A 24,352-nucleotide genomic window follows, 5' to 3' on the forward strand; every position below is an offset into this window, starting at 1 on the left:
AGACACTGGACACCTTGGGTTAATGTCAAAGACCATTCTTCTCACTTGGTGTATCTCAACATATGCATAAAATAACAAACCTGTGAAAATTTGAGCTCAATTGGTTGTCAAAGTTGCGAGATAATATTGAAAGAAAAAACACCCCTGTCACACGAAGTTGTATGCTTTCAGATGCTTGATTTCGAGACCTCAAAATCTAATGCTGAGGACTAGCTCAAAATCAAATTTGTGGAAAATTACTTCTTTCTCAAAAACTACGTTACTTCAGAGGGAGCCGTTTCTCACATTGTTTTATACTGTCAACCACTCCCCATTTCTCGTTACCAAGTAAGGTTTTATGCTAATAATTATTTTGAGTAATTACCAATAGTGTCCACTGCCTTTGAAGTATCTACACTGTTTTGACAAACATGTACAAAATTCCCAGCTCTTCTTTCACTTTTCCAGCTTGTCTTTACTTACATCAGTATTGCACCTTCATTAATATGACATTTTTGTCTTCTTCAGAACACTGTTAAATGGCTGACAGGGGTAAATGTAAGCCTCTGATGCAACAGCTAGAGCATCCTCTCTTTATTAAATTCCTGCAGTCATCCTGTTCGTCCAAAAATCTGTAAAAAATATATACTTCACTGTACGGTGACAAGCACCCATTTTTTACTCCATCAAACTCAATTAAAACTATACTATGGATTGTGGAGGATTTGGCCTGGACATGGGACAGGGTCAGAAACACGGAACGGTTTAGGTGACTATATAGTTGTAGATACATCTGAGAGACTTCTCTGCCTAAGCAGTCTACATATTGTACCTGTGTGCTGTTCCTCAAAACAACTAGTGATCTATTCCAAGAACATTTTATAGGCCAGTTTCAACAGTTATACTTTCAATACATTTATTCAATACTCCTTTCAAACACATGTTCTAGTATCCCTCTTAAATAATCTTGCAAACACACGTACTCGGATGTTGATCTGATGGTCCACATTATTAATCAGGAAGTTGGTTCCCTCTTAAGAAATGATGAATGAATCTTACAGTTCCACTACATCCATGTCATCTCTGACATGACTGGGTATTTGAGGCCTCATCTGTTGTCTACCATTAGGCTGCTGATGTAGCAAGGGGTTCCTTGGAGAACAGGGGTACCTTTTGTGCGTTCTGCTCTCCCTCACGGGTGGTGTGTTGTCATTTGGGATCTGCAACCGTTTAAGAGGTGAGCGATGTTTGATCTTAATGGTTTTCCTCTTACCAGGGGTGCGGATGATGGTCGAGGAGACCAGCTTCATGGGGGTGAGGGACTTATTGTGAAGGGCGTGGATGGGTGCAAGGTGATCAGGCATTTGGTCGGCTTCTTGGTCGCCGTAGTGAACAGGCATGTCCTCAGGATGCTCATACTTGATTGTCGTCTTCTGGTCTGTCATCTCCGGGGTGTGCGGCTCATCATCTCTGGCTTGATGCTGACCCTTGGGGACCTGGACAGTAGATCCCTGGAGCTGAGCAATTTCATAGGAATCATTGTGGTCATGGTCGTCTTGAAGGTTGCACAAACCGCTGTCAATACTCACCGCCTTGGTCAGATTACTCTTGGATTTGATCTCTTTCGGTTTCTCCTGTGTGTTTTGGCATTCTCTTGAATACGATGATTGTGCTGTCGATGCTCTTTGCCTGTACCCCGAGTGACCGATCATTTCTGATTTCTTCACAGGGGATATTTGTTGGCACATAGAATTGAACATGTTGATGTTACTCTTCACCATACTGGAGTTTGCCTGGGTATTGGCTCGTTTGCGTCTCCCAGCACTGTCTTTCTGGATATGCACCAAGGAATGAAGAGACTTTGACTGAACGGCCTGGCTGGTACGTTGAGGAGAACCTACTTGCGATTCAGAAAGACTCTTATTGAAGATACGACCTGATTTAGCCAGCTTCCAGAAAGCTTTGGTTTCCTTAAATTGAGGGTTGTCTTCACTGGAAATACTACAGCTGGATTCTTCACTGGCATCCTCTAAGGGAGACAACCGGTCAGACATCATCTTGACCAATCCTAGAGGGATGGCTTTTGCAGATTTGATGCCCCTCTCCGAAGCTAGACGTTGGTCAACCCTCTCCTGGAGTTTCCCCTCCTCGATGTTGGCAAGGTCGTCAAGAGATAAACCTTTACCGCTGTCCAGGGAGACTGATTTGGTGAGTTTTCTCCTGCTGTTGCTTCTATGGATTCCATCAGGGTGTTCACCCCCGTGGCTGTCGAGATCAGCCTCACTCACAGAGGAGTCTGCTGTAACTACACTGTCAAGACTGACCATGCTACCCATCCCAGCGATTGGGTTGCCGGTAACCCCATCTGTCCTGTCAAATCCTTCAGTAAATACAGCATCATTTGTGTCCTCTGATACTGCAGTTAAAGTCTCCATATTTCTGGTGCAAACTTGGACGACTTGATCCTTCAGTGCAGGAGTGAGTGCTTCGCAGAGTGTGTTGTCGGTCTGTATGGTAACATCATTAGAATCTTCAGTTTCCGTCATACCTCTGACATCCCTCATCTCATCTTCACACTCTATACTGAAGACAGACTTGGTACTGGTGACACTGACTTGAGACAGGACGCTTGATAGACTGTGCTGGCTGATAGAATGCTGCAATGACTGGCGCTCTGTAGCAATGACTTTGTTACTGACTTCACATGACCCACCAGAAACTGATTCCTTGTGGACTTCCGCTTTAGTAGTTTCCTGGTTTTCATTGCTCACCAATTCCTCACTCACATTTTCCACTCCGATGGGGACACCATTGATGCACTCATTAGTGTCTTTACTAATTGCCTCTTTCATATCATTTCCAATGCTGTTCTGATTGCAGTCGTGAGATACCGCATCAGTCTGAGTCACATTTGAACACACCACAGTGGACTGTAAATCAACTACATATACCTTAGGTGAGTCTGAATCTGCGACCCCGTCCCCTGACACTTCACCTCTGACATGTACCACTGACTTCTGAACTTGATTCTCTTGGTCGTTCATTGGCAGGGAAAGAGACGTTGAGAAGAGCATTGCGGGAGAACTAGGCATCTTATTTCTTCGCTGTCGCCGTCTCATAATTGGTGTTCTCTTCAGAGAGGGGGAACAACCAAGTACCAGGTTGTCAGTCTCAGCTTTGCCATCTTTGGTTGGTGGGTTAGCAAGTCGCCATCCTACCGACTTATCAGGCATGTCATTTAGGCTTATCGGAGTTGGCTGTAAAATAAAACAGACATCGTAAATATCATTAGAACTACAGTCCAATCCAAAATTCATTAACAAAATTTAACGTAATGTTCTTTGACCCTTTATAGACCATGCTGATCGCAAAATAGTTGTAATTCAGTCTTTGTGTTGCAAGGACAATTTTATCAATCTCCCTATATCTCTACCTAATGGCTCTTTAGAATAGGTTACCGAGTAGGAGGAAAACATAATGACAACCAAAACACAAGCCTAAATATATTAACTGCTTTAAAAAGATACTGCCCCTTGCCCCACTATTGCCTGGTGCAGTGACTGTGTACATTCAAAACTGACCTATAAACTTGACTGTTTTTATAGAACCTAAGACTGCTTTTGTGTCTTTTGTTTCTTTGTTAGCCAAACCTTACCTCCACAAAATAGATAATGACCTGACGCTTTGACCCTAGAAGAGTCTTTCCCAATGTTAGCCTTTGAGATTGATAAAAAACTCTGCTTGGGTCGTTAACCATTAACAATTTAATGCATTTATACCATAGGTCCTTTTGGTTGGTGAGCAGTTTGCAACAGTTTACTCTGTTTTCCCAAATCTTACCTGTGTGTGAGTATGCTTATGGCCAAGTCTCTTCTTGATTGAATTGTAAACACTGCCAGACTTGGGGGTGTTGCTGCCACGAGCTGATCGAGGTGTGCTCATGTCTACTTGGGTTACTCCAGAACGTCTAAAAACAAAAGAGAGAGAGAGGGAAATTTATGTCAAGTTAAGCTTTTGATACTATGATACACTAAAAGCACATAATTATTGGAAATGAAGTTGTTTTAACTCAATATAAACAAGTGTTTCTCAAAGTTTCTCTTATATTTTATAGTAAGTAAATAATAATTATGAACTCAAACATTTCTCACATTGTTATTTTGAAAATATTTGAAAGTTTTCAAAGTAATGATTTGTTAATAGGTTACATTTTTTATTGAACTACACGACAACCAGTCACGCTAAATCAAAATATAAGGTTTGAACTAGTTACGGTAACTTGCAAAGACAACAAAGATAAACAATTTTATTTTTCAGGATATTTTTTACAGGTGATACTTTCAAACAAAGAAAGAAAATACTTAAGCCTTAACCACTCATAATGCATGAAATGCTTGTAAAAAGCAATATGTTTATCAGCAGTTCTCCCTGAACAATTCATTCACTTTTATTTGGGTCTTAGAAAATGCCTCTTGCGGGTGATAAGTTCTTTATAAAACTAAATCGCACCTTTTGTACTTTTTGCCAGTTTGCTTTTTGAGTTTTCCTGACTTTTTTTCAGACATCCCTCCGGTCGTGTCAACACAGCCTGCCGCAGGAGTAGCAGAGAAAGTTGCGAAAGATTCGTCGGCAAACTTGATTGAAGGCGTTTGGAACTTGAAGACAGTCGACCCGTCTTCCGTAATAGCATCTGAGAACAATAAGAGTAAAAGTATCAATCATGCATTATTCAGTTTGCACGAACAAAAAAAATAACTTATATTATAATAATCAACTCACAACATGCTAACTTCTCTTTGTTTGTCTCTTTAAAATAAACAAAATATTGTTAAATTTTACTTTGGGACATGCATGTTGCACAAAGGCAATTAACAGGCAAAAAATTCCTGCCAATTCCCAAAATTTCCAGTTTAGTTTTGTTGGAAAAATGCCACTTTTGAAACTTTTCATTTTTCAAGCATTCAAATCAAATGTAAAAATTGCTTTATGCAACAGGGCCTCTACATTGAGATATCAGTCTGAAACAGTTTCATAAAATGAGAAAAACCATGACGGAATTAATTTTTACATCTCATCAACCATTTTCCAAACTACTCCTTGTGAATTTTCAATGATTGAACTTTAAATTTTAGTGTGACTTACCGACTTCTCCCAGGGCTGGTTTAGTTGGTCGTATCGGTGTAATAGGAGAGTCCGTCACTGTCTGATGCCGACCCTCTTTATGTAGATTAAGGCCTGGTTTGCTATAATGAGGGTCAGAGGTCATCTGATGGAGCATAGCTTTTCTGTAGGCGGTAAAAGTGGAATCAATCAAACAAGCACAACATTTTACCCTTTTGGAAATGTTAGTGAGTACAAAGACTGACCTATAGGAATTATGTTTTGATGGTATTTTCGGCTATTAAATTGAAAAAAAATCGGTAATCAGATTAAAGTAGAGAGAATATCATGTGTCTGATAACAATAATAGAAGTATTTATAAAGCGCTCCTACAAGGGAAATAAAGCTGAAGAACAAGAGTAGGGAAATAATTTTAGGGTGTTGTTTTAAAGACACTTGACACGTTTGGTAATTATCAAAGATTCTCACTTTGTGTATCCCAACATATGAAGGAAATAACAAACCTGTGAAAATTTTGACTCAATTGGTTGTCGAGTTGCGAGATAATAATGGAAACACCTTTGTCGCACAAGTTGTGTGCTTTCAGATGCCTTGAATTCGAGACCTTAGCTGATGTCTCAAATTCAATTCAAATATTTAAAAAAGAAATTACATCTTTCTCACAAACTATGTTACTTCAGAGGGAGCCGTTTCTCACAATGTTTTATACTATCAACAGCTCTTCATTGCTCCTTACAAAGTAAATTTTTATGCAAACAGTTATTTTGAGTAATTACCAAATAGTGTCCACTGCCTTTGAAAGGAATAAGAAGTGTTGAAAATGCTCCCTGAAAATAGTGTGAGATTTCTGATGCTAATCTTTTAAGTCACTTTAAACCCTTTAGACATGTCATTTCTGGATTTCAATCACCATATTCCTAGACACTGCTAATCCTGTTGACTTTTTGCCCCATTTACCTTGGGAAAAATGTCAGGAAAATTAATCTGAAACAGAAGTTCATGGCTTAGTTTGAGAATTATACACTTTTCAATGTTTAAAAATATGAACAAATTGGAAAATGTCAATTTGATTCAGTCCAACACCTATTCTTTGTACCTCTGCTTATATAAACATTTATATTGCACTCAACTCATTGAAAAAACAATGTTCTATGGCGCTTACAGAGTAACATTAAACAAGTCTTTTGAAACACAAAGCCATTTTCAGAATAAAAAAAGAAGAGTATAAAAATCAGTTAAAAATCAGCATAAAACTACACACAAAAAATGACAAGCAAAAAATATTTTAAATTGCGGCCGCTATAGTCTGCTAAAGGGTTAAAAACACAAGAAGTATTAACAACATCAAACTCCTACCCTCATTAGTAGATATTTGATGCAATGATGCTACACTGTGACCTACCTTTTGACAGAGGCCAAAGTACTTAGATCGTCACTGGCTTTCCTTTTGCTGGATCTTAGTATTCGTGGAGTCTCACCTATTAATGTACCAACAACAAAATTATTACTACCTGGCCACAAAATTTAGACAGATACACAATGACAAAAAGTTAGATCTATTCAGAATTAATTGAAAAAATTACAAGCATTATGAGAACCTTCAATAAAGAAATATAAGATCGATAATGTGGTTTTCAATGGCCGTTTATAACCGACTGGGTCATGTCCAAGCAACAAAAGGCCAAGGCCAAGGCCAAGGTCAAAGGTAAGGTCCTTATAATGCATAAACATGGCCTCACCTCGACCAATCAGAACGAATATACTGTCCCAGGTATTGATGATTTATAAATAAATCACAGCTCTATGGATAAGCTATGCCAGCCTGCAACATGATAGCATGTGATGAATGAATCAAACAAGAAAACCAGTTAGTTCTGTGCATAGTTGTACCTAGCCCTATATAGGACTCTTCCTCTGTACACAGATACAGAGTCCTAACTATTAGGTCCGTTTCTGGGGCGGAACAATTTTCAAAGCTTCATAACTCAAATCTTACCTGCAACAAGCCACTAATTTCAACAGATTCACATTCCATGGCGGCATACATTTTTCTGCGGTGGGTTTTGGGCATCATATATTCCTCAAAAATCCGTCATTTTTGTGAAATAATGCAGTTCCCAATTTTAACAAATTTCCGTTTTGAGCTGCATTATTTCATGAAAATGATGGATTTGTGAAGAATAAATGACGATCAAAACCCACCGCAGAAAAATATATGCTGCCATGGAATGTGAATCTGTTGCAATTAGTGCTTTCTTGCAGGTAAGATTTGAGTTATGAAGCTTTTAAAATTTTCCGCCCCAGAAATGTACCCTGATATCCAGGACGTCACTGTAGTATAATACAAAAGTGTAAGGCCGCCAGGCTAAGTTGTACCATACACAACCTGTAGGCCTACAGTTGAATGGTTTAAAATGGTTAGTCATGTCTCTGCAAATTGTTACCCCAAAACGAAACTCACCAAGGAACGTTGGATTCTCAATGATTTCATCTACAGCGGGTGTTTTTACAGTAGCACTACCAGCACCAGACTTGAGTAAACCCAGACTCTGTCCTATGCCACTCATTAAACCTGTACATGAAGAAAGCAGTTCTTGATCAAAAATAAATAGTAGACTTTTTTGTAAATGTATGGCAATATTGTTACAAAACTGAAAGTGTGTTTTGTGTGGTTTTATAGTTGTAATTGGTTCATGCATTCATTCAGGAATGAGATTCAAATAAAATGGAAATAGCTTGCAGGCCTGGGTTCTCCTCCCTTATTCTGAAACTTAACTTCTTGGATAATTTAAAAGTTTTGTGACTTAAATCAGATCCCATCCTACCTTGAATGGGTCCGCTTCTCCTCCTCCTCCTGTGTTTCTTACGCTCTTCCAGAGTCGCCTCATCACTCTTATCCAACTCATCTTCTGATGTTAACCAGTCTAGCAAATCACTCGATCGATTCCCAAAGTTATCAAGTTTCTCCAGCACGGCATCAGGAACCATGCCCAAATCATCCGCATTCTCAATCAGGTGTTTCACAACTGCCGTCTGTAGCTTCAGGAACTTCTCGATGGTCGCCGTGTTGCTTTTCTCCTTTCTGAAGCCCCTCATCAGGTTGGGCATCATGACTAGGGCAAGGTTTGAGGCGTCCATCTTGTTGGTGTCCGCATTGGCTGCCACCTTCTTCATGAACTCTAGGATAAAGCACAGCGTGGAAAGATGGAGAGACGGGAGGGTGAGGCAGAGGAGGCGCATGGCATAACATCGCTTCTCTGTGTCACTCAGCTGGCAACACTTGCTGAGGGCCTCGGCCAGTTTGCCACTGAAGAGGGGCTCGGGCAGTTCTCGGAAGAAGAGTTTGAAGAGGCCTGCCACATCGTTTACACTGGCATTGCTGGGGATTGTCTTGCCATTCTCAATGCTGAGCTACATGGAGTAAAATATTTTAAAAAGTGATATGAAAAACCTCTAAATTTGTTTATGCATTATAAGGAGAAACACTGATAGGAATACAACTCAAAAAAACTTTCAACAAATTTCATGGGAGTGTATTCTACCTAATGAGCACCAAGTTTGGTTAGAATCTGCATGAAGGGGAATAACCATGCATAAAGTAACAACTCCTTCCAAAATACATGAGATTTAAGTGTGTATTTTGCGCAACTAAATGGCAATGGCATGCAGCACCATGGAATCTAGTCCTGAACATTGCAAAATATGCAACTATTCTTTGCTATTTAAACAAAAAAAATTCTCAGCCATTCAAAATATTCATAAGGCAGAGCTTGAATTTGGTGGGAAAATCCTCAAGACAGGAGGGCTTGCACCTAAAAAATGTTCACTAAACCAGGGGGCAAAACAGTTCAGCGTAAATGTTCAAACCTGCCACAAGGGTTAACCAAAGTTTTAGATAATTCAATGTACGTACCTGTAATTCCTTCTGCCTGATTCTGGATCCTGGCTTTCTAAATAATCCCTCAGACTCAACATTGTCTTCCAGGAAATGTACACACTCCACTAAAAACCTGCACGAGAGAGGGGCAAGGCGCTTAAATGTTGTAGTAATAATTAAAACCAAACAAACATGCAACATTGTTTCTAAGAAACAAGTTTTTTATGCTGAAGATACATAGTGTGGGAAAAAGGATGATGCGGAATAAATAAGTTTGCATTGCTTGTACTGCAAAAACACCTTTTTCAGGGGTCATAGGGCATGGTTGGTTTTATACATAATAAGAACACTGCCAATCCTGCCAGAAACAGAGTGTGGGTGCTAAAAGATACGTGTTTGTGTTCTTTTCTATGCGTTTACAGCACACACAGGACCTACGGTCCGAGGGACAAAGCAGTTTGGTTGAGTGATGTGCCTTGCCTGTGTCAAGACTTGGTCTCGAACCAACACTCAGCTGATCAGAAACACAAGAGCCAATGAGTCCAGTGCGCTTGACTGCTCCGCCACGACATGCCACACTACTGGTTCTCTTTCTGATGTTAGCTAAGCAGACATAATCAGTAAAGAAGATGTTTGATGTAGGTTGATGGTATTGGGTTCAGGCAATATAGCGCGGAGGCAATGGCCTTTGTGAGATTCTGGGTTTTGTTTTCCTCTAATGACTTACTTTGGCACTAAGCATCCAGGTCTCTTACTAATAAAGTTGTTGGGAATATCTTCCAGTGCACTACCAAAGATGGTTGTTTTGCAGGTAGACCGTTCCTGTTTGGGGAAAAAACAGAAGAAGTATGTTTAAGACTTTTAGAAGTAGTTTATGCTGTAAGTTACCCTAGTAAGATCACATGTAATTGTTTTGCTGCATTAGCTTTACTTATGACTAGGCCTATACTACTAAATCTTACCGGTACTAGTCAAAATTTTGTACACAAACTCAACACAAATACAACATGAACCATCACAACTCAAAATATTAGAACATGGGTATTTATCGGTTTTTAACTTATTAGCACTATGCACCAGCATGCCACAAAGCAAGAAGCTCTGGTGATGTCACACAAGGACTCGGATCTCAGACATTGTATCAAATTTCACAATCCAAGCCACTGTGGACAGTGGGTTGTTGGTTGTCTGTAATTTTGTATGTGTTTCATTTGTCTCCACAATTTAATAATAATAGGAGATAGTACAACTGTGCGGAAAATGTTTGGGCAAAAAATGTTAGTTTCCATTCAAAAAATCTCCACACTTCCTGAGACTATCCCAGTGGGGCTAGGGCCAAGAAGCAGAGAGAGTTTAACATATTGGCACTATATATTTGTATATATATAGGGCTAGGTTTAACATACTCATGAGGTTCGTTCTGCTATCGTCTCCACGATAGCAGGAAAAAGATTATAGTTCTACTAACTAGGAGTACCGGTAGTAGGTTCAACATTAATCCCAGCAGTATCCCCTGTGCTGCGCTGTACTCCTGTTTTTTAATTTACCAGTGTACAGGTGTAGCGTGTTGAAATTTAATAATAATAAATAATAATTAACCATTCTTATATAGCGCATAACACATAGAAATCAAACATGTCCCTAAGCGCTTCTGAGAAAAACACAACAGAATACAAAGACAAGACGTACTGGGTAACAAATAAAATGGATGAATTAAATGATAAATAAGTGCGTCTTTAAAGCAATCTTAAACCTAATAATGGAATCAATGTTTTTTATGTGTTCCGGGAGATTGTTCCATAAGGTTGAGGCAGTGTGAACGAAGCTGCGTTCACCATATGATTTGGTTATCACTGGTGGAATAACAAACAACTTTTTCTTGTTAGAACGAAGATTTCTAGAAGGTGTGTACAATGTTAACAGCTCTGTCAAATAAGGAGGCGCAAAATCATAAAAACATTCATATGCTAACAACAATATTTTGAATGAAATGCGAGAGTGAATAGGTAGCCAGTGTAAGTCTCTTAGAATAACAGACACAGGTTCATGTTTCCTAATACGATAAATAAGACGAGCTGCAGAGTTCTGCACAACCTGCATCTTCTGCACTTGACGAGCCGAGATCCCAGAAAGGAGGCTATTGCAAAAATCAAGATGACACACCACAAAAGCTTGAATCAAGCGTTCAGTGGTGTGTTTATCTATCAGGTTGCGAATTTTCCCGATTTTGTGAAGTGCAAAAGATGCTGATCTGCATTTCTGTGAAACAAAACTGTCCATAGTGAAATTATCATCAAATATTGCACCCAAATTACGACACTTCCTGACAGAATTAACCTGTGTGCCATCTAAATCAATGAATGATATGTGATCTGTGGAACGAAAACGGGAAGATATGTGAAGGAATTCAGTCTTGTTGCTATTGAGCTTAAAACAATTTTTTTCTAAGGAGTGCAGCCAACCACAGTTCTGAGTTTGGTTTAGGTTGAACACTACTATGACTACAGTTTCATTTTCTTTCGCAAAGAAAATGTAAGTTGTTTTAATGGAAAACAAATGAACTTTCAAATGTAAAACAACAGAACAGAACACATTAATAAAAAATTCAATTCAATATTTAAAAAGTAAGAAACATTTAAAAAGGAGAGAAACTGCCTAAGACACCATTAAAATCATAGAATATTTACCGATTCCTTTGGGAGGCTTTATAACCGAGCCCCGATCAGTAAATAACTGTGTCGTCAACCAAATTTAAATGTCGGAGATACCATGGAGCAATAATCTAGTTTATTGCTCCATGGAGATACACAACATTCCCATGTACTTTTTACGCACGCACTTACCTTCCCTTGGCCTTGTGTACAGCGAACACTTATTCGCTTCTCTTTTGGCACTTTTATACCAAGACTTTTCAGCTCATGACGGATGACATATTTAAGAGTCTCCTTGTCTTCGATGGTAAACATGTCCTTCATCTTTCTTTGCCGTTCGGAACAACGTCAAATATGAACAGAAAAAGAGTAAAATAATGTTTGAAATTCGGCTTCCCCGATCCCTGTCTCAACTTCGAAGAACCATTTTTATCGCAGTCAGTCACAGCCAGCAGGCAGAGCATTCAAAACGATCGCCTTTTTGCATGTGTTGGCGATTCCTACATTTGATTGGTTCGTGTTGAGTCATTGAAAGGTCGGCAATAGAGGGCGCTAACCCAATGCGCCAGTGAAGAAACCATACGTCGTCTGCTAATAATACAAACCATTAATAATTTATACTTTTCCATAAACAAACCGCCCTGGTCGGAGTGGACGGCCGAATGTCAGCAAAACATTCACTTGTTTAACAGATGTTGTAAACGAATTCAACCTTTTCTGAAAACTGTCAATTCAATAAAATACAAATACAATCACATGATCTGTTGCTTTGTTTCCAACAAATTTGACATTTTAAAAAATATTTGTGTTATTGTTACAAAATGTAGATATGTTTTTGCTTTGCATTTAAGGCTTTCAATAGTTTTCCAACCTTGGATGGCAACAAACTTGGGCTGTGACGTTGCAATAGAAAAGTCTAATGTTTTAACATTTTAGACAACTAAGCTTTACTCCTGGAGTTATCCTTTCCGACAGTGTACTTGGAATTAGTCGCCCCTCTCTGAATTTCGCCTCACGCACCCTCGTTATCAACATTCTTCTCCCCAAACCAGTGTGAGGATCACACTTGCATGTTTTCCCCCCATTGTTTGCTTGTTTAAATGTTTTGCTCTCGTGGTTGATTATTTTTCCTTTTTTACCAGTTTGATTGGAGTCAATTGTTTATTTTGTCTTCTTTCTTTTTAGGTCAGGCGGGTTCAACCCTTTGGTTATTGACCCAACTCATCCATCACAATAATCACATGCCGCCATCACAATAATCTTTATTGCACCATTTTTTTGAGTTATTGTCCCTTTTTGTTCTACAGTGAAGCGCAAATTTTAAGGGACATGACATATTAACATGCTTACCACCTTTTGATCCCCATAATGGTGAGCTCTGCAAAGTCACTTTGTGTCGTAATGGTGTCATAGGGATGCCTTTCCCTGATCACATTTTGCAACCATTGCCTTATTTTTGTCTGTGCGATGCATTTGAAACCGTTTGCACCAAACTTAAATTATGCATCTTTGAACAAGTTTCCTAAGCAACATTTACAGCACCCCTCCCTGAAATTTCACTCTGTTAAAATACCACACCCACCCTACTCAGCAAAAGTAAAATCTTTATTAAATATCTCCTTTTGTTTGTACTTTCAAAATACTGGGAACAGGTAGCATTTAGGGAGAAATGCTTTTAAAGGTTTCCGTCAATATAATTGTGACTATCTCAACTCAGCATGTATTACAGGTTAGCCAATAACCATTTTTATTAATACACTGACTCCATCCATAAAATTTATCTACGGAAATCTACCATCAAAACAAAAAAACAGAGAGGTTTTAACAACCAAGAAGTATACTTCCAATAGCTACCTACACTTAATAAATTATCAAACAAAATACACAAAAGGGCGAAACCGTAACTAAAAAAAAGAAAATGTTATTACATCATTACAACGGCTATACTTCATCAATCTAAATAAATATAAATAAAATCTGGTAGAATCAAAAGCTCTCTCCGAAGTGTTTAAACACAAAAGAAAATGTATTTAAAGCACAAAGATAATTGAATACATTAATTATGTACATTATAATTTTTTACATACACTGAGGGATTATTGGAAATGCCAACTCATTGAGCTGCATAGACTTTTTTTTAATTCATAGCAACAATAAACACACACATCCTTTAGTCATGTGTACCTTAGTTGGAACAACCATTCAACCTTAATATTTTTACCAGGCTTTCTGCAAGAGTTCATAATTAACCAGAATAATGCTGAATATTATTAGCATTGACAGTGTAATTGCTTGTAAAAAACATCTTTATAATATAAGTTATCACACAAGCGCAAGTGGAATACGGAAAAAATAAAGTGCTTCTGCGTTCCTTATCCAACGAGGCCAAAGGCTGAGTTGGATATTTTCCGTATTTCCACGAGCGCGTATTTATAACGTATTTATGTTCAAGCAAACTCGGCGCGTGACATTGAACACACAAGACACAGGTCGTGATATTAGCGGTGCAATATAGGTTTTTATCACCACTCCATTCTGCAAATCTGATTGGAAGATTAGTGCGTACTTGAAGATAAACCCTCATACTGTCTGACCATTCAATATCATCAGGTTTTGAATGATAAATTAACTACACCAGCCTGCAATTATGGTATCATGTGGTGAATGTATCTGCATACAATGTACATTTAGTTCAATGGTTTATTTTGGTTGGTCAACAACCTAGAAAAATAGTACCAGAGTAGGAGGGTTTACTAACTTTCAGTTGACGATGACTAGAGCAAGCTAGTCGAAACGTTGAGACCAATTTCAGAACTGACTCCGCGGCAGTACAGTTAATTACGATCCTATAAGCTAAAGTAGTAGTCCAGTCTAATTTCTATACCATCCGCCCTGGTAATAGTTAAATAGCAGGACAGTTCTTTTCAGAACTGAGAAGTCTCCCGAACCTCCGATTATCTACTCCACCGCAGTAGAATAAAGCAAGACAGTTCCCTAAGAACAACTCTACCTGGCAAGTAGATACACACATGGTGTTACCGCAAACCAAATATACAAGTCTGATGCTGTTTAAACTTTGCACTATTTTTTTTTCCCCCACTCAATAACTGAAAACAATCATCACAACTACCCTCTAAATAAACCTTATGCATTGACGTCATAAAGCCGCCCTCATTTCAGAGGTCAACCAAATGATCAATAGGATTCGCAAATTAGCAACCTTCTACTCCAATGGCGTCATGTGCATACACCTTTTCACAAATACCCATTGCGCGAGCGCTTACTGTTGAATGAAATGCATGCTGTTCTAGCTAGAAATAACGTTTGTAATGCTCATCCTATTCAAGATTGATTGATTGTTTGAATGTTTAATGTTACAAATGTGAAACAGGTCAACATGAAAAAGACGTTAACATTCAAATGATGAATGATTTACATCCACTTAATCAATTTGCATTTGAGATGTTACAAAAAGTGAATAAATCTCCCCCCCCCCCCAAAAAAAAAAACAAAAAAAAACAAACAAACAAACAAACCAGAGTTAATCCTCAAATAAGTACTGTACATTGTTATTGGAAAAAGATCACCCTCCAGTCAATTGAATTATTTAATTATGTTAAGTGAGTATTCAATAGTAAATATTGGAATGAATGTTAGATAAGTACCCAATTCCAGTTTTGAAATCAGTCAAAAATAATCCATTACAGTACATCTTTTCATTTAGTTACTTAAAGACTCTGGACACTATTGGTAATTGTCAAAGACCAGTCTTCTCACTTGGTGTAACTCAACAAATTCATAAAATCACAAACCTGTGAAAATTTGAGCTCAATTGGTCGTCGAAGTTGCAAGATAAAATTGAAAGAAAAAACACCCTTGTCACACAAAGTTGTGTGCTTTCAGATGCTTGATTTCGTGACCTCAAAATCTAATTCTGGGGTCTCAAAATCAAATTCGTGGAAAATTACTTCTTTCTCGAAAACTACATTACTTGAGGGGGAGCCATTCCTCACAATGTTTTATAATATCAACAGCTCCCCATTACTCGTTACCAAGTAAGGTTTTATGCTAATAATTATTTTGAGAAATTACCAATAGTGTCCACTGCCTTTAACAACGTATAGTACAACTCAAATTGAATACAGCTTTGGTCTTTAGAAGTGAATACAGTCAGCAGAATTAATACATTTCTCTCGTAAAAATATAATGTAAATTTACAATAATCAGGTTTAATGTTAGTGTTCAAACTGTACTCTATTCATCTTAGTACAATACTTTCATCCGAGCTGAAATAAACAATACTTTACAACATTTTTAAAAACATTATATACAGGTCTCAGTGTGAAATTCTCTGCAACTCATTTTGCCGAAAACAACTTTTGTTACGCATCATGGAGAATATCTGCCCATTGTTATCCTATTGTATTATTTGATCTTTTCCCCATTTTGTTATTCTTGGAATGTGAAGCATTAATCTCACAAGATTTCTTAAAAGTAGAAAGATCCTCCCGGAGCAAGGATAAGTGACAACGAAGTTTTTGTGTTGATCAAAACCACATTGAAACACGGATACAAACCAAATCCCATACATCTCATTATTTCACAAATTATTTTGGAATGACGAACAGTTATTTGAATACCTAAGGTTGAATAACAGATAAGACAAGAAAGTATTCTCTGAGAAAGCAGTCACAAACACACTTTTAATGGACGGTAGGTAAGTTTCACCACACATCTTTAACTGACACTTTGTTATATCTGGTAGAAAAATTTTATCTTTAAAGAGCAATATTTTCAAAAATACAAAACTGGGGCATTTCTTCATCATGCAGTGAACCTTAATTCTAGGGTTTTGTTAAATATATCATTCTGCTGGGAAACTGAGTTTAATAGACATCGCCGTTTGTGGAATGTCAAGTTATTTTACTACACCTTGTGGTTGACAACTGACATCTTTGCAGTAAATCTAAGATGAATAAAAATTGGTGATGAATTTTTATTTCTTTAGTGTTTTTTAACCGGGTCACAAGAAAAACGTGTTCTTGTGAAATGAGCCCCTCCCTCCATGTTGAAAAATGACATTGGTAACTTTGGGATGTCAACAACCATCAACACTTTGAAAGTACCAAAGAGAATAGGACCTAGGCCCAATTTCATAGAGCTGCATTATGCTTACCAGAACTACATGGGCGTACTTTTGCTAAGCAGAAAATGTTTAAGCAATATTTCTGCTTAGAGCTGCTTAAGCTTGAACCAGAAAACCACTACCATAAAAAATTAAAAAATATTTAAAAAACATCTCACATGTACCAATTTTGACTGGTTTTCTTGCTTATTTTCATTCAGCAGAAAATTCTTGAGCAATATTGTCAGCTCTATAAAATAAGGCTCTTGGTAGAGAGATACAGGTAGTTTTTTTGAAATATCTATTTCATGAGACAGCAGAAATTTAGAAGATACAAATTCAAGGAAGGGAGGAACTCCTGACAAGTTTAACTTTTTAGTAAAGAATTTACAAAACTAGAAAACTTTGAGACTCCTTCAAAGTGATTGTGCGTGTGGCTATTATTCAGTTATTTTGTGGTGTGGTAGAAAGGTTAATTCTAGGTCCCGACATGGTACCTGGTATTTACAAAGATGTGGCTGCTTAAAGGAATTGTCGCCAGTAAAGACTTCCATTAAAAGAGAGGCTTGACACGTGGAAAAAGCTGCACAGGGAGGAAATAAAAACAAAAACAAGAAGTTACATACACTGTGTGAAAAAGTCTCCAAATCGAGAGGGATTTGGTTTGTTTATAGTTAATAGATTGTTGAATTTGGTTAAGGCTCGGGAGTTTCAGATGCTTAGGCTATTGCCCCCCCCCCCCCCACAAAAAGAAAATCAGAGATGAACAAGTGGTTTCCAATGAGAGCAAACTCCTTATATTTCATCGCATCTGACACATCTGTATCATTTTATGCTCCTTCATTATGCTCCTATGCCTGGAAAACCGTTTTACGGCTATGAACGACCAAATTAATCACAAAGATAAGCATTCAAATATATTCTACAAATTTATTTAAAAACATGGGAGTAAGGCTGAGATTTGGCAGATTTTTGGAATGTAATGGTTCGCTCGATCTCAGTATGATGAAATCGATTGCCAATGCCCTACACCTGTGACCCGGGCTGCTACAGATGCATTAACCTCAAGTCTTATCTTACAAATTGTCTGCTTACCCCAAATAGGTTTCTTGGCAGGTATCCCAACTGGTTGCCTTTCTTTGCCCACCACCATTCCGGTTCATCTTCATCGCCACGTCGGATCACCGTCAGCTCATCTCCATCTTTGAAGCTCAGCTCATCCGGTTTGTCTGCCGTGTAGGAGTACACAGCAAAGATGCGGCCACCGTTCAGAATACCCATCTTCTCCTGTACACCTACATTATAAACAACAACAACAACAAAACATCTTTAGTTATGGTGCAAAGATACATGGGAGAACACAATCAACAATGATAACAATGATGATAATAATTGGTTCTTCATGGGTGTCTCAAAGCACCTAGAAGTCAGTTTTTGCTCTTAAAGGGGCATTTCTGAACTATTAGAGCAGGAGCCCAGGGGGGTCAGTCTTGCTGGAAAGTTCACTAATTTTCATGTACACAGCAATGACCTAAACGTATGTACACGCCCATGTAAGGAAATTGACGTCTGCCGAGCACTCTCTGGTGGGTGTGGTCATGGGGGACATTGAGCAGGGCCCCCAAAATGAGCTAGATCAGCTGGAAAACGTTTGGCATAGTCACAGGTACCATAAAAGACCAAGAGACAAACTTATCCCTCAAAGGATGTAATCTTCTTACCAAACAAATACTGAGAGCACATCTTGAAGCCTTCTTCCTCCTCCTCACACTTGTCTGCTGCCGTCTCTTTATCACTGATGGTGGTCGCGTAGATGCAAGCTCCATGTTCCACCAGGTTACGCACCATGATCACATTGTTACACGATGCCGCACAGTGAAGGGGAGTCCTGTAAGAAACATAATGATGTAAAAATTCGGTCAGATTACCATGTTAATCTGTCAGTGGATACATGTTGATTGTTGATGTAACAAATTTAGTAAAGTTACCCTATGTTATGGTGTGGAACAGTGGATACATGCTGGGGTACATGTAACAACTTCAATCAGGTTGCCCTGTTACATGGAAACATGTTGATGTAATATATTCGGTCAGATTACCCTGTTACAATAGTGAAAACAGTGTATACATGATGATGTTATATTCGGTCAAATTACCCTGCTACATAAGTGGAAACAGTGGATACATATTGATGTAATATAATCAGTCAGATTCAGTAAGGTTACCCTATGTTATGTCAGTGCAATAACTATGGTCTGTTCTACAACAAATGTTGTCGCAACTTGCATTAATGACGTTCAATTGCATCAGGTTACAACTTCATGTATCAAGATTTTCAACCAGAAGTATTGTTACTCCTACATTTTTCTCATCATTGTTCCTTTAAAACAAGTGAGTGGCGGCCAAAATTAAAATTTTTGAAACCCCCCCAAAAAATCAACAGGTACATTTAACCAGCTATACAAGATATATATACATCACATGTAGACCTTTTTTGTTCAGCAAAAAAATGTCTGTGTTCTTTATTCAGGAACTTATTGTAATTAGTCTAAGTGGTCTTTTCATCATGCAACCCTAAAGCCTTATATTTTTTATCTTGACAGTCCATACAGATAGATGATATCTTGTATAGGCAGAGCGAAACAAGGAAATATTGACAAAGTTGTTTCAGAGGGACATTTTCCAGACAATCTACACTTGTCAGACTGTGTACATGTAGATCAGGTTGCATATGTCCCCAATCGTTAGATGAAATTTAACAGACTGACTTTTTGATTAAAGTCAATTACTTCAGATAATTTGATACCACAATGTAAGCATCCCACAGCCACAATTATTACCTGAGCTGCATATGGTTGTCATAATTATGTCATGACGCTATCACAAACTGTTTTATTACTCTTCACTACAGTGCTTGCATGATACGACACAATGGGTATGACCAGGGGCCAATTTCATAGTGCTTCATAAACACATTTTCATGCTAACTAATGCAAATGCTAATGAATTCAACTTGCTTAAGCCTAAGTATATTTCACAGATTGATGATTTGTTCACCAAGGCTTTGCATTATTGCATCATTCATTTTCATACAGTGAGCACTGAAATGTTAGCATGCCTTTTCATGTGCCTACAATAAGCAGCGCTATGAAACTGGAAAATCAAACAGTTAGCATAAACTAGGGTTGACGTAGCACTAAACACTCTCTGAGCAGCTTACCATCCATCACTGTCCGGTGAATTGACGTCCACTCCATTCATGATCAGGAAGTTGACTATCTCATAGTGATTGGCACAGATAGCATTGTGCAAGGCGGTGATCCCCTCATCGTTGGCACCGCTGGGGTTGGGCACCTGGAGAAATGCACCAAAGAAATAGGGGTTAAATCATATACACATAATGAATGTTTATGAGTGCAATGGTGCGAATATGTTCATGAGTTGAAAGATGGAATGTTCTATTCAACGAGGCGGAGCCGAGTTGAATGGAACATTCCAGCTTTCAACGAATGAACATATTCGCACCATTGCACGAATGAAAAACATTCATTATTTGTTTTATATAACATCCAAGTAGAACTTTGTCATTTTGATTGAAAGAAACAACTTTCAAAACAAACAATTTCAACTGTAGAAGCCGAATGCTAGTAATTTTACTATGCCTTCTTGCAGTAACACCTGCTGCGTTACCAAAGACTCGCGCACGCAGTGATGTTTTTACTCAGCTTTTTCGTTCCATCCGAAAAGTACCATTGCACGCTGGCAGCGTGCCAGCGTGCAATGGTACTTTTCGGATGGAACGAAAAAGCACGGCGAGTGACTCAGCGTGCAATGGTACTTTTATTTGCTATCACGTGACGGACAATCCTCCAATCAAATGGCAAGGATCTGCTTGGGTGTTATATAATGAGTATTATTTACAAGAACTGTTTGTAGTGAATTTGTCAGTTGGGTTGTCTATCTATTTTCATGAGTTATATTTACCTCCCAATTTTAATATTTTACAAAAGTACCATAAATTAGCAGTGGATAACAATAACATTTTTCAAATTGATAAATTGTTGAACCAAATTTTAGGGGAGACCCTTTCCACCTGGACCCATTCACACATACTGGTTGCTGCAATAAACCAACAAAAAGCTTGTTACATATGAAAGTGCTCGTAAAACCTACACTGTTGCTTTCAGTGCTGAAAGAGAGAGCATTTCAAGAGTATTAATGCTTTCCTTTTTCCTTTTTAATTGTAACTTTTTTTCAAATGGGAGTGTGTTCCAAATCCGATCGCAGATGATTGCACAATACCCCTTCCGCCCTCCCCTCCTTGAAACAAACATGGTGTCGCCAACCACGCAAAAATATCTTTGTGACATAAATAAATGTGTGTGAGTAGGAATTGAAACTTGTGCAACCGGGTGTGATAGTCACACTGTAAACAGTGAAACAGAAACAAGCTATCAGCTATGCAGTCAGTAAATGACAGCATTGTTGAACAATATCAAATTGAACGTGTTGGGGTGTTTCCCTTTTTTCCAAATATTAAATAGGGCAGTAATACAGGGTTTCCCATTCAGTATTAGTTTCATCAGCATGCATTCATGTTCACGCATGTGTCCCTAATTCATGCAAACTAAGGTTCCTCTTTTGCTCCTACTCGATCAAATTGTGTTTTCGTGCATTTATGATTTTGTTGCTCTGTTTCAGGTTCATTTTTGTCATTCTATTTAAGCTATATAGACATTCAAGACTACATTTTCACCATTCTTCAAGTGGTGAATTTTTACAAACTATTTACAATTGATGAAATTGGATGGTTGACCCTGCCTCTTGATGTTAACTTTTACAAAATCGAATGATCTTTGCAACCGAATGAATTTGACCAGTGAAGGCCTAACCTGTGTCGAAGCTGTGTTAATCCTTATGACTATTGAATGCTGATGCATTGGAACATTCATTTTCAAACAAAATTGAATGAGCCAGGTGCTATGTTGATTCAATTTTTGGTGAAATTGGCAAGGAAAACCTATATTTTACATATAACAAAATTACTGATAGGAAAAAAAATATATCAAAATTTCAACTACAAAAATCATAATAAAATATCCATTTTGAATGTCAAACTCACCTCAGGCATAATTCTGCGGACCAAGTCAAATTCTCCTTCCAGAGAGGCATCCAGCAATAACGCCAAGGGATCAAAGCGTACCCTGATAGTCTTCTTTGGAGCGCCTTCTTTTTTCAAGATTCCTTTGACCTGTCCCTTCCCGGTGGAGCTTCTGTTGCTGATGACTGGAGAACGGGACAGCTGTGACAAGGCAGCGGTGTACTGCTTCTGGCTTAGGATAGCATTGTTCATGTTGTTCATGTCTAGTTCATTCTTGGTGAGACCTTTGGTCTGTTTGGAAGGATCCTGGCCGATGCTGTTAATGTTCAGAGTCGGATCTTGCTCCAGGAGTGTCCCTGGTGTCTGCGGTTGGTAGGGAGGTAAAGGCTCATTCCCAATCTTAAGATAATTCAGGCTTTCTTTGTCCTCAGAATAGGACAGACGCTTCTTGAGTGGACGAGGCATGTTGCGCAACCTCTGCAGGTCGGGGTGATGGTACAGGTGGCTCATGGGAAGGTTGAGTGGACTTGACGATCGGTTCGGATCGGCTTCCTGACCCTCACACAAGGGCTGCGGCTGATTACCAGACAGCGAGATCCTACCAGGTGGGTTGGGTCGAAGGGCATTTGGGAAGAGGCTCCTAGCAGCAAGATTCGGCTTTTTCTCCGGTTGGTCTCTAGAATTTGACCTATGCTGCCCGTCAGTCACCGTCAGGCCTTGCTCATAGCTTGGACGATTGTAATTACGCATCTGGGCCGGGGGAGGTGGTACAAACATGCCCACTGTTGCGGGTGATCTCTGATGCCTTGGTTTGGTTGGATCAGTAGCAGCACCGACTGAATACGGCTGAGGAAGCTCTGGTCTAGGAGGTGGATTGCCATGATTGACAGGGGAGGAAGGTTTGGAGCCTGGTCTTGCTTGGTGGACTGTACTTGGTGACCCTGGCTGTACCCTTGGAACAGGGCCAGAGGAATTAACAACAACAGGAGAGGACGAACCTGAGCTTCGACCACCGGAAAGTTTAGGACTGCCAGGATGATTGGAGGATGCTGAAGTCTGAGTAGTGAGTGCAGAATTGGGCTGACTAGACACTGAAGGGTACCTCTGACCATTTGGTGCTGGTGGACCATCTCTAGAGGGAGAGCCAAGAGGGGGAGGGTCAGACCTTCCAGACAATCCAGTGGAAAGGGATCTTGGTGGAGGTGGCGGCTTCTTTTTCCCCTGTGGTGATGGAGGCTGTCTGGTACCACCGCGTCCCTGTGAACCGAAAGAATCAGTGCTTGCACTCCTGGTTCTAAAGTCAGGCTCATTATCAATACCATTTCTGTACGGCTGACGAGATGGACTTCCTGGAGCTTGTCCTGGAGCGTAGCTGGGTTGTCTCCAATCACCCTGTTGTGAGCCGCTTGTATCATCAATGAACTCTTTAGGTGGGGATAGAGCTGCTTCAAGGCTTGCAAGGTTATACATAGGTGTCCTATCACCAGCTCGTCTCTCTGAAAGTGATGTTAACCTAGGATCTGCCTTAGATGTAGGGCTGGAAGCCTTTGGACTTCCTGGTCGTTGATTATGAGGTACTGGAGAGCCACGGTTATCAGGTCTGCGAATGGGTCCTTGAGACCCATTCTGTTGACTAGGCAGGGCACTTGTTGGTACACTATCAATGCTTGAATTCTCAGTCAATGAGGAAGTGTCACTACCACTTTCATTAACACCTTCTGGTCTTCCACGGGACTGATGGGTATTATCCAAAGATGTGGAATGCCATGAACCTGGTACCTGGTGTTGCCTGTTTGCCGACATGGGTGATCCCTGCCTAGGGATTACTGACGAGGCATTTTGGTTTGTTGTCCTAGGTTTGAAGCTTTGTGTGGGAAACAAAGTTGCTGGCTTCGAAGGCATTGGTCGGTTTGTAGGACCGGGACGCCCATTACCGTTGGATGGAGGGGGACCAGACAAGTCACCATTCGCCATGGGGGATCTCCTTCCATGGTTGGTACCCTGTGGTCCCCTGGGATCAGTCCTTTTACCCATATCCCTGGATTGCTGTGACTGGTTTCCATACCCAGGTCTATCAAACCCCGCATTGCCGTTGGGCAATCCACCCTGAACCAGTGCATTGTTGTTGATGTTTGGCACCGGCGAAGGTAACTGAGGTTTTCCCATGCTTCTTGTCTTGCGCAATCTATCAGTCAGTTCTTCAATGCGTTTGTCAATCACGTTCATCTCATCCTTTCGATGGAACATTGACTGTTGCTGCTTTTGTAGAGTTGCACTCTGCTCATCATTAAGCCTATTCCGTAGCTGAAAGTAAAACAACATACACATCATCACTTTACTAACTATATTATTTCAGGATTTGTACAGTTATTTTTAGCAATTAACAGAGATTTTACCCTAGTACAAGTTGTTAAAAAACTGACATCTGTCAAGAAAGTCTTATTGGAAAGTAACAGTTTTTGAATGGTAACCAAGTTGAAAACAATAGCCCTGTACCT

The 24,352-nt window shown here is 39.3% G+C and overlaps 2 protein-coding genes across 5 annotated transcripts in view; both read right to left on the minus strand.

Annotated features, from left to right (window-relative positions):
- Window positions 1–364: 364 nt before the first annotated feature.
- On the minus strand, window positions 365–12,054 carry LOC117300481 (rho GTPase-activating protein 11A-like). The gene is made up of 10 exons (XM_033784218.1): window positions 11,821–12,054; window positions 9,705–9,799; window positions 9,014–9,110; window positions 7,926–8,511; window positions 7,562–7,672; window positions 6,503–6,578; window positions 5,122–5,264; window positions 4,489–4,669; window positions 3,820–3,946; window positions 365–3,236 (listed from the first exon to the last, which is right to left on the minus strand). Exons 1-10 carry the CDS (start codon window positions 11,950–11,952, stop codon window positions 1,035–1,037), a joined length of 3,750 nt encoding a protein of 1,249 aa, XP_033640109.1. The 5' UTR covers window positions 11,953–12,054; the 3' UTR covers window positions 365–1,034.
- Window positions 12,055–15,670: 3,616 nt separating this feature from the next.
- LOC117307361 (apoptosis-stimulating of p53 protein 1-like) overlaps window positions 15,671–24,352 on the minus strand; it is a 59,855-nt gene continuing 51,173 nt past the window's right edge. For all 4 annotated transcript variants that reach the window (XM_033792095.1, XM_033792102.1, XM_033792111.1 and 1 more), the window contains 5 exons: window positions 21,876–24,158; window positions 19,974–20,107; window positions 18,475–18,641; window positions 17,849–18,048; window positions 15,671–17,336 (listed from right to left, as the gene is read on the minus strand). In XM_033792095.1, the coding sequence (XP_033647986.1) occupies window positions 17,307–17,336; window positions 17,849–18,048; window positions 18,475–18,641; window positions 19,974–20,107; window positions 21,876–24,158 (2,814 nt within the window). In that variant the 3' untranslated portion in view covers window positions 15,671–17,306. The remainder of the gene's footprint in view (window positions 17,337–17,848; window positions 18,049–18,474; window positions 18,642–19,973; window positions 20,108–21,875; window positions 24,159–24,352) is intronic.

The sequence above is a fragment of the Asterias rubens genome, chromosome 1 (genome assembly GCF_902459465.1).
Source record: "Asterias rubens chromosome 1, eAstRub1.3, whole genome shotgun sequence".
NCBI lineage: Eukaryota > Metazoa > Echinodermata > Asteroidea > Forcipulatida > Asteriidae > Asterias > Asterias rubens.